Raw genomic sequence first — 11390 nt, 5'->3', positions numbered from 1 at the left:
TTACAATCATTTATTTATTGCAAAAATGTCAAAAGCAGTACTAAAAGTAATCCAAATGACGATGCGTTGCACCCGCAGTCCTCTCTGGCGGAATACAGTAGGTTTGTGTGATCCAGAGCAGAATTTATGTTGTTAATCGCTGAAAATATTATCCAGATAATTTTCCCAATCCACTCCGTGAACTCGTGAAGGCGCGCGCGCATCATTCAAACACACCTCACCAGAAACACGGCATGTCGCAATCTGTGACGAATGCAGGCGAGAGCCACTGAGCATCGTTTGAAGCGGCAACATTTGAATTTGTAAAGAGCGCATCAGTCAGCGCGGGCTTTGCTGCTTACGGTCACTGGACTCGCTGCTCGGGATGGGGAAGAAAGCAGATCGCCGAATAAAGGCTTGGATTTGGGTCTGTTCCTCGCAGTCGTATGGATTCTGAAAATTTGGATTACAGCGCACTAATAAAATTGTTTCATTTCGCAATTACATGTATGTTGCGTTTTTGGTGTATTTTATAGTTCTATTGGCAGTCACAGCATGTCGGAGAAAACGCCTTTTGTGGCCCATGGCAAACAAAGTAAACATTACATGACAAGTAAAGGTTAAATGATTGCAGAAATATTTTTTATTTTAAGGTTTAAAGTGAAGTCTTAACATTATGTAGGCATGTTCTTGGAAACGAGCTGGCAGCAGAAATCACAACAAAACGAAATGTTATCATTTCATAAGTAAACAATTTAATAATGCAATTGAAAACAAGTTAATTCATATGACAACTAAAAACTAATAAAATGAATGCCGCGATTTCAATATTCATAAGGATTCTTGTCGTCAATACGTCAGTTTTGTGCGTTAAAATGCTGAAAATATGTAAGTATTTGTACGTTTAGAGGCTGAAAATACGTCAGTATTGTACGTTTTAGTGCCTGTAAAAACGTAAGTAAATGTACGTTTTATAGAACCACATTTTACGTAAAATACATACGAATTATCATGAGATCACGTTGGAATATTATGTATAGGAAATGAAGGGCTGAGAAGTGTAATTCTAGTAATCTAGTAAACATGCAACACTTCACAACTTATTATTATTATTATTTTAGATCTGCACGGCTTCCAAGAGACCAAATCTCAGAAGACAAGGTTTGTAAAATGTTGAAGGACTGTACTAGCACTTTTTCTGTTGTATGGCCTCTTTGTTTTCATGAACCAGTACTTAATTTAACTGTGTTTCCCCTGTAAGTTTGTACTGTTGATTCTGAGTAAATTTGCTGGTTTTACTTGTCATATTTTACTTATTACATATGTGTGTCTTTGTCTGTTGTTTTTAATCATTCTTTAGGATCAGGAAAAAGCATGCATACTTCATAGAAATGAACATGCCAAGACAAGGGTAAAAAAAAAGTTTGAAAAGTCTGGAATTAAAAAGGTATTAATTCTATACTTCTAATATTTTTTTTGTTTCAGTTACTTTTTAAAAATTATTGATATGTGGTTTTCTTCATATTTTTTATTATTATTACTTTACTTTTTCCTTTTAGAAAATATTCAACTGACAATCAGTTTCAAGTTTTCACTGTAAGTTCCAAAGCATTCTTTGACGACAATTTAAATCTGAAATCAAGTGAAACAGGTAAGCTATCCTCTGTCTATTTCTTTAATTTTAGAACTTAATGACAAAAAAAAAATCATGTTTTATAAATATTTTATAAAGCGAGATAAAGCACTGACCAAATGAGTCCAAATAACATTGTGTCTATCTGTAGAAATCCCAAATCTTCAGGATGATCTGAGGAATATTAACGAGAGCATTAATCGAGAACTGACCAGAGATTATGTCAATAAAGCAAAGGGAGTTTTGTCCTTGATCCAAAGTGGCCAGCTGGATACGGACAAGAAAATGGTACAAAGTCAGAATTAGAATTACTAGGATTAGAGTGTCTTCAGAATGCTGCCATTGTGTTTTATTCTTTAATTCACTGCTGTTGTATGGATGTGTTTTAGATTGAAATGAAAGTCAACATCCGCAACGAATTTGAGAAGAACCTAATGAAGGCACTAATTGAACTGGACAAATATTTTGACAGCATTTATAAAGATCTGGAGCAGCGTCTCTCAAATGGAGTGGAAGAATCAGTGCAATCATGTGTAGCTTCCACAAAAAAATGTATAGCACCTGTGAGTGTGATTCAAATGTTTTGCATAATCACCATTTTCTTGTTCTTTTAACACTTTTTTTTTACTCAGAAAAAAGATGGAAGGGGGTTCCATAAAATCCTTGGTGCTTTGTGCAGGAACTACGGATGCTATTGGTCAAAAAATTGGAATGTAATTCTAGACCTAAACAAGTCTTTAGCCGAACATTTGCACAAATACGTTGAGGAATATTTCTGTCAGATTTTTCCGTAAGTTCTGTTTTATCAATCCATTTCTAGCCCCCTTTGTTTAGTTTAGAATACAATGCAATAAACTATTTACAATGGTTGTTGTTGATTTTTAGGGCATTAACATGATGAACATTAATTTTTTTTATGTTTAAAAAAATTAAATTTTTTAATGCTTAAGTACTTTTAATTAACATTGTTGTTAATTATATGATTGGAATTTTGTTTACAAAATATAAACATTGAATTGGAGCACAAACTTGAGCAGAGCTTGTAAATGTGGACCAACTGTAGACTGCAGTGAACCAGCAAATGAGACAGATGCCCAGGAATATTCAGATTGGGTTTAGATTAATTTGAGGCCAAATGTTTTGTCAAGGGAATAACAAGGGAATTACATCTTTATGTTGGTCACACATGACACCCATGCAGGACCCAAAATATTAGTGAGTTATGATGAGTACTGGTCTTTCTTCTGGGTCATTTAGACAAGCCTAGGAAAAGGAAATGATTTGCTCGCCTCCCAAGTCCCTTCTGGTCTGAATCTTTAGTTAATTTTTCATGACAGCCACATAAGGTTATAGAATTATCACAATTATTATAGAAAAATAAAGCAAACTTTGTTTTGGGGGGGGAATTTAGCCTTTCTCATCACTATTTCCTTTCAGTAATTCTCAGATTATATATCAAGAATTACAATTATATTCTGTAAAATGTTTTTTAAATAAATGGACTCTAAATGTTTTTTTTTGGCTCTAGTGCTACTGAAAAAACAGGAAAGTCAATGCAGGAACAGATTGATAAGTTCAGTATCATCCAGAGTGACTCTGCTTACCCCAGCTCTGAAATACTACATCACATTCAGGACTTCATCAAAACAGAGGTGAGTTCAGTTGTCTTCTTGGGGACACTAATGGGTCATACTCTGGCCCTGATCCTCTATGTCTGTCTTCTGTTGAAGTCTGTATGAATCCTCATTCCTTATAATTAAGCAGGCTTCTTTTATACACCAGTAAGCACTGAAATACACCAAAACAAACGTTTAATGTAGGACTGAAGTAAGCAGGCGCTTAATGTTTCAAGACTTTTCTGACTTTTTTTTGTGTTTTCCCCTTTTGAAAGGAAACCAAACTAAAGGCAACACTCAACAGAGACATTGTTGAGATGAAGAAGGATATCTACTCATCAATACAAATAACAATTGAGAACGAAATGAGTTCTTGCTATCAGCGTAAGCTAACATTAGGAGTTACAATTAATCCAAAACTATTTTCATGTAAATTGTAGCTAAAAAGAAAACAACTTTCATTAATAAAATGGTCACCCAGCATGTCACAAAATACAATTAACTCATGAAAAGCATATCCAAGAAATGTTTTATTTCCTTGTACTGGTGTGTCTATATGAAAGAAAATGAATGAATACAGAGTGTTGTTTATTTTAGAAGCTGCAGCTTTGACAGGAACAGGATCCATGAAGAAACGGCAAGACCTGTTAATAACCACAGTCGATGAGATAAAACAAGTTCAACAAAGCAAAAATGGAAGTGCTAAAAAGGTTTAAAAACTTAAAGGTACTAATCTCACATTCATTAAAGGGGTCATATGATGCTTTTTTCAAAGCTTGTTATTTTGTGTATTGGGTGTAATAGAATATGTTAGCCTGCTTTAATGTTCAAAAAACACCTTATTTTTCAAGTACTGTTCATTATTTTAGATCCTCTATGCCCCGTCTTCCTAAAACACATCGATTTATACAAAGCCCCTCCTTCCGAAAAGCGCAGTGTGCTCTGAATGGCCAGCTGAGCCAGTGCGTTGTGATTGGCCAAACATCTCAAACGTGTGTCAGGAATGTAACGTCCCTTACCATAATCGTGAGCTTCAGCTTCCAAAGCAATTATAAAGATAAAATTTATTAAAAAAAAGTAAATAATGTCATCAGTTTTACCATATCAGTTTGAGCCTGAGGCAGATTCTGAAAATGCATTTGACCAAGCCGATCGATCAGAAACAACTTTGCAAGCGTGGCTTGAGCTGAATGTATCAGAGTGGTAACTTAAACCTGCATGTAACGCTGCCGGTGTAAAAGGGCATCCAGTGTGAAACAGAACACATAGTGCATCTATGTTTCTTGTCATTTCGCCTCCAGTTATAAGCGGAGAACAGAGGATACTATGTTTGTAAACATAAATCAATTTCTGCACTTGTGATCGTAAGAACAACAAACAATATGCTTTACTCTACAGTTCACCAAACTCCCCATTTGAACAGTCAATAGCAAATATTAAAACATACCCACTGACTCCAAACTCCATATTGTCCTAGCAAAGTTGGCATTGCCAATTTTTTTTAGAAACAACCTTTATTCACAGCCAGCCTTGTACTCACTCAGGTTCTGGAAACTGTCCTCCGTAAAATGCATTGCACATTCTCGAACTGGTTGTACTGTTCTGGAACAGTGTTGTAAATAAATCTCAACCACTGATTCCTAAATGCATCCACTTTCAGAAGGCCAAATAAAGTGCTTTTGCTTTCGTGTAGTAACACACAGCGTCTCCACAACATGGTGGCAACAACACTACTGCCATACCTTGCGTATACATTTGTGTATACTGCCATACTTTGCATATTCATTTTGGCGGCATTATGCAAATATTTCCACATAGTGATGTAGATATGTGAGGGAGAGTTGGATCAGGGTGTTTTCAGCAAGTTTCGGTCAGCCCTCGCTTTTAGATAGAAAAAAAAATCCTTTTGTGGGAGACTTTGAGCTTTGTTACTTTGCAGATCTTATACATGCACAAACCGCTACATAACACATTAAAGAAAAAGGAAACCATGAAAATGCATCATATGACCTAAGATGATCATGTATTCAGTTGTACAGTGGCTAAAGACAAATGGAATCTTCTCTTATGCTTTGTAAAGCTGGACATAAAGAGTGTTCTTGAAAATAAACTACAGGAAGCAATAAAACGCTCAGAAACACAAACCAGTAAACAGACACAGCTGGGTAAGAATGTCATCCTACTACACCAAAGAAACAAGTGTTTAAACAAACAATCTTTTGCAATGTGAAGTATGACTAATTAATCTCGGTTGTTGCCGCATATACAGTATCTTGTTACATTTCATTTCTAGATGTCTCCAGAGAGATCAAAGAGCTGGAGAGACTTCTAGAGCTACTATCTGACTGATGGCCATCAAGCAATAAGAAGCTCAAGAGAAACAGCATAAATCACAAAAGAAACATACACAATTGTGTAACAAGTACAGAAACAAGTGTTTAAACAAACAATCTTTTGCAATGTGAAGTATGACTAATTAATCTCGGTTGTTGCCGCATATACAGTATCTTGTTACATTTCATTTCTAGATGTCTCCAGAGAGATCAAAGAGCTGGAGAGACTTCTAGAGCTACTATCTGACTGATGGTCATCAAGCAATAAGAAGCTCAAGAGAAACAGCATAAATCACAAAAGAAACATACACAATTGTGTAACAAGTAACACATTTTCAGCCAATGTTTTCTTTGGTTTTACAACAAATATTTTTTTGTACTTAAACATATTTGTGTTATATATATATATTTTTTTTTTTCTTCTGTACTTAAGTTTCTGAACTTATTTTTGAACTTATTTACTTGTTTTATTTTAGGGTTGCATGATACACAAACGGTATACTAATTAGTTGATTTTATTATAACTGTTTTACACCAAGAGATGGACGTCAAAAATGTGATTCATTTACTGTAAAGACTGGAATGTAATTGCAAAGGTCTTTCTGAAACATGTCATGCAGTAGTGACAGTCAAGACAGGCTGTCGAGATATTTCTAATTTCTAAATGTATTACAGTGTTAGAAAAGCTTTATGTATTAAAGTCAGAATGAAAATATATTATTTTCTTACTTATTTTGACATATCTGAGTGAAATTACTTCTCAAACAAGAAAAAAAGGACAGAGCTTGATTTTCAAGCGAGAATTGAGTGGAATACAGTTTGCATACAGTTTGCCAATTGCTGCGATTGTGAGTGACAAGTTTTAGTGGTGAGATTGAAATGATAAAACGAAACATTACTTAGCATGTGATATTTATTGTTTGCCATTGGACACAAAATGTGTTTTTTAGGCCTATATGCTGACAGGCAATAGAACCATAAATAGAACAAAATAAATTCACAAATCTTCAGTAAAATCCAAATATTCAGAATCTATAAGATTGCACAGAACCGACCCCAATTTGAGTCTTTATTCAGTTTTCTTCATTTCCATCCTCTGCAGTGACCATAAACATAAAATCCCGCGCTCATTACATATTCAAAAACTGGTGCCTCAAGAAGCTTTAGGGCAGGTTTCATGGCAGTTATATCCTCCTGAGAACCAGAAAAAAAGCTTTGTGAATTTAATATTTTTTCATGTCATTACATTGTTTAGAGCATAAGAAGAAAATTGAAGGACACCATACTCACTTTTTCTAAAAAACAAAATGACATGAATAGACATGAAAAGACGAAAACAATGGGATAAAAAAACAAAACAATCAATTTTTAGGTTTCAGGATTTTCTTTATACCAAACTTTGTATAAGGGTGATTCTCAACTACAGTGGGTACGGAAAGTATTCAGACCCCCTTACATTTTTCACTCCTTCATAACAGGAAGTCATATTTTGGTTTGAAACCCTATAACATTTTCCTGAGATGTTGATTTATGACAAACAATTTGAAAATGAATCAGATATAAATGATAATTACAAAATATTATCATATTTCCATAAGGATGTACAATTTTATCACTAAATTAATGTCAGCCATTTTTAAAAACCAAGGAGAGGGAGTGGTCATGGTGAAACATCCAATCATTTGGTATCTCTGGAAAGCCCTGAATGTGCTCTGTACAGGACATCCAGACTTAAAACTGTGACACGTGAGGTCTCAGAGAAGTTCACTAAAATATAATGTCCACTACAGAGACAAAAACTCCATAGCTGGGTCTCAGGAGGATATCAAATGGCCCTCTGTTATGACATCAAACGAATGAATGAACAAACAAATAAATGAAGCCAGTGAAAGTGGGAAAATATATATATATATATATATATATATATTTCTGACAGAGATTTTTTTTGTCCCCTAAGGACCTTAGAATTCTGCCTTTTATTTTTATTTTATTACATTGACGCACAAGCGTTAAAATTAGTGCTGTCAAAATTAACATGTTAAAGTGCTTGGATAAATGCAATTAATCCATTAATCACTGTCAAATAGATGTTGTCTGCAAGTTCACAGCATGTAAATTACCAACAAGTTCTCAAATTGTTCTCATGTACTCCAACATGTTCTTACAAACTGAAAAATACGCTCAAAACATAAATAAACATCACTCACATACAGTTCATGCATTTGATCTAATGCATTCTGCTGACCTTAAAACAATTAATTCAATCAAAAACCTGGTCAAAAGACAGACAGGCAAAATCTCAATGATAGTTGACAGGCTGAGACTAAGGGCAAAATAATTATTCTTCACCACAATTACATACTGGGCTCCATGTCAAAGTGATCCAATGGAAACCAGCTGAGCTGACTTCAGGAACCCTTTCGTGGACTCATGCAGTAAAGAGGTCATGCTGGTACCAGCCTACAAAAATGAAAAGTATCAGAAAATGTTTCTGCTTGAGCAACAACTTTGTTTATTAAAAGCAAACACATCTATTGCCGGCAACACTTTTCCCAGATGCCATTGGGTGCAAAATAAATGAGAATCTTCAACATAATGTAGCACAGCACATCTTGACTAATTAAAAACATAGGACACATGCAATAGATCAATTTCATGATGACATGTTTCCAAAGTTTAACAACATCATAACGTTTTTCCTATTGTCTTTTTTATATAATGCTGTAACAGTTGACTGGAACAAACTCACCTACAGCGGTTACACGAACCAAGCTAGACCAAGGAACAAAGGCAACATGAGGGCTACTTATATCAGACAATAGGGGTCACATGACATAAACCAACCAATGAAAGCCTGACACATACAACAAAGGAACCAATGAGAACAAGACACAAACTAGACAACCAATAGCAGGATCACATGAGGGCAAGGGAAACACATGACATGACAGGAACCATGACTATGAACAAAACAAAAAACAAGAAAACAAGGAACAAAACCCAAAACCAGACATGACAAATGTACATTTGTAAGACAGTATACTTTGTGTTATATTACTTTGCGTTAAATTACAGAAAACTAGTTAGCCTAATACTGCTGCATGACTGTCTTATAATACAACAACTGACGGCAAATTTGATATCTTTCTGTCTGTAAACAATGTCTAAATGTTTTTCCTATTTTGGATAGGAATCAGTTCAACACTATCTTGAATTTTTTTTCTTTCGCTATTGGAAACACACTACACTAAATGAAGGCACAAACTGATAAAATGTAAACTAAGTGTAAACCAATGCAATTTATACATTTTTGGATAAAAATGTCTGTCAATTGTAAAATGCTTTTATTACTGTCAGGATATCATGAACGTCTCAGTAATTGACTCGCAATTGAATGAATGCAAAACAAAAAGTTCCCACCCTCCATCATTCTTTGTTTTGACAGAACTTAGTAAGTTGAGGATCTTTGGTCTGTGAGAGCAGATCTGTCAATGGCTACACTGACCATAAACTTCATCACCTGGAATGTTAATGGACTTAAACAAAACAGAGACCAGAAATTTCAAGAACTACAAAATGCAGACATTGCTTTCTTACAGGAGACACTAGGGGTGTAATGATTCACTCGTTTTATTGATGCATCTTGAAACATGATTTTTGAATTGTAAATCCTGCAGTCACAGGATTGTGCTCGCGCTCCGTTCGTCTTACTGACACATTTTTTGAGCAGCTGATGTGTGATCTGATCTCTCCTTAGTACTCGTGGCCAGTAATGCTAAAGTGAAGTAGTTTTACTTTTCTGTAGTTTTTCAATGGCTCTCGGCATCTTACCGACGACATTACCTTAGCAGTCGAAAGATGCATATTTATTGCATGTAGGGAGCAGAAATAACCACAGCATTAACAACAACCTTGAAATAAGAGCGTGAGGTTTATCTGATAATCAGATGCATGAAAGTAGCGTTTGTTGCTATAGCAAACAGACATTGGGCACGTTTTCTTTCAGAATCATCATTTGCCAATGGAGAGGAAAAGTTAAATACCTATTTATCTGATAATCAGATGCATGAAAGTAGCGTTTGTTGCTATAGCAAACAGACATTGGGCACGTTTTCTTTCAGAATCATCATTTGCCAATGGAGAGGAAAAGTTAAATACCTAGACTGACCATGTATGCAGTAGTTACTCTGCTGGACTCAGATGAGGTGATGGTGGCACCATCACATTGGTTGAGCTCAGACAAGAGACAATGTCACTGGCCCCCATTCAAATCAACAGAGAAGTGCATGGAAGCTGTTCAGAACAGAATTAAAGCTGAAACAGGAGGGAAACAATGGGAGAAATTAAATATTAGCTTTCACAGAGAATATGGTATGGTAATAACTGTTTAAATTTGAGATTTATTACTGTTGATTAAATTCTCAAATAATAAAAAAATATTTATCTTATTATAGTCACTTTCGATAAGGCAAAAGAGGGGCAACAAGAATTTAAAGAACAGAAAGAACAGTAAGTAACGTATACATATTCAAGCGATTTTATCTATCAAAAGGTCAGAATTAATTTGTGCTGTTTTGTGAAAGTATTGTTTATTTTCATATAAAGGTCATTTCTACTAGCCACTGGATTCTCCAGAATACTCAAAAGACAAAGACTTGAAAGCACTCAAGAAAATGTTAAAACATCAACATCCTCCTGCAGCAACTGCATCTACATCCAGATTGTCAACTGATGGCGAGTTACTTCTTTGGTCATAATCAGTTTGAGAAGTTTTTTCTTTTTTTGTAATTACAGCACAACTCATTTTACACAACAGACAAGAATGAGCTCCTCCAAATTCTGAGAGACATCAAGATCACAGTTCAGAAAAACTCTGCTATGTTAAAGAAACTATACTTAAAGACAATACCGTTTCTGAAGCCCCCAGCAGTACCAGCATTCCTTCTAAAGACGATGAAACAAACCTAAATCTGCCTTTCAGAACCCTTGAAGATGTGGTCAGGACTGAAAGAGAGCTCAAAGATGCAACAACATGCCAAAAATATGTGAGTCAACACAGTATTTAAAGAAAGGGATCATGTACATGTACACTCAACCACCAGAAGAATAAACTTTCACAGAACCTGTAAGGGGTTTATTCTGCAATGACTGATTATCCTTATTCCACGGCTACTTACTAAATAAATAAATAAAATAAATGGACAATAAAAACTGTTATAGTATTAATGCCACTTCATTATTACTCTTCTACTACATACAAAGTTTTGTGGTCTATATACAAAATATTTTAGTCTTTCAAAGTATTCCAAGAAATGTAATGACAATAAATAACACTTAACAGTTATAAACAGTTATAAAATAGTTTTTGTTTTTACAGGTAAAATACCTGTCAAGGATTAGAGGTTTTGGGCAAAAGGATGTGATTAAGAATATTATGCAGGAAGTCAGGGGCAGACTGGGACAAAAATTCAGCCCTGGCACTGTAGCCACACTGGCCCATATTACCACACCGACACAGCCCCACCCACGGACACACACATTCACTACTTACATTTGTGTACAGATGGTGAAATAATCTAAGCAGTACCATATATGTAACAGATATTTAAACATTTAATGTATGTGTCTGGCAAATAATGCTTACTACTTTTTAAAGAGCACACGTTTATAACAAATTTACACATACAGTAAAACAAAACAAAAAAAGAATCGTTGTAGAGTCTGTGTGCTGTCTGTTTATGCCATTTGTCTGCTGTTACTGTCATTCTCTACAGTATGTTGTTCTTTGTTGTCACTGTCTGTCTGTTGGGTTTTTCCTACCTCTACCAC

At 35.0% G+C, this 11390-nt stretch overlaps 2 protein-coding genes across 2 annotated transcripts in view; both read left to right on the top strand.

Moving 5' to 3' along the window:
- Positions 1-5638, top strand: part of LOC107589482 (nuclear GTPase SLIP-GC-like) — a 20668-nt gene extending 15030 nt beyond the window's left edge. Inside the window, exons 5-13 of the mRNA XM_016277931.1 lie at positions 1539-1630; positions 1764-1900; positions 2002-2175; positions 2245-2402; positions 3141-3264; positions 3504-3612; positions 3826-3954; positions 5309-5393; positions 5522-5638. Of these exons, the coding sequence (XP_016133417.1) occupies positions 1539-1630; positions 1764-1900; positions 2002-2175; positions 2245-2402; positions 3141-3264; positions 3504-3612; positions 3826-3944 (913 nt within the window). The 3' untranslated portion in view covers positions 3945-3954; positions 5309-5393; positions 5522-5638. The remainder of the gene's footprint in view (positions 1-1538; positions 1631-1763; positions 1901-2001; positions 2176-2244; positions 2403-3140; positions 3265-3503; positions 3613-3825; positions 3955-5308; positions 5394-5521) is intronic.
- The window catches only part of LOC107589417 (uncharacterized), an 84515-nt gene that overhangs the window by 56527 nt on the left and 16598 nt on the right, over positions 1-11390 (top strand). The window lies entirely within an intron of this gene.

This window comes from Sinocyclocheilus grahami, unplaced genomic scaffold, assembly GCF_001515645.1.
Source record: "Sinocyclocheilus grahami isolate Dianchi unplaced genomic scaffold, SAMN03320097.WGS_v1.1 scaffold116.1, whole genome shotgun sequence".
In the NCBI taxonomy this organism is placed as follows: domain Eukaryota; kingdom Metazoa; phylum Chordata; class Actinopteri; order Cypriniformes; family Cyprinidae; genus Sinocyclocheilus; species Sinocyclocheilus grahami.
Note: the sequence above shows the minus strand (reverse complement) of the source record. Positions and strands in the feature narration are given on the sequence as shown.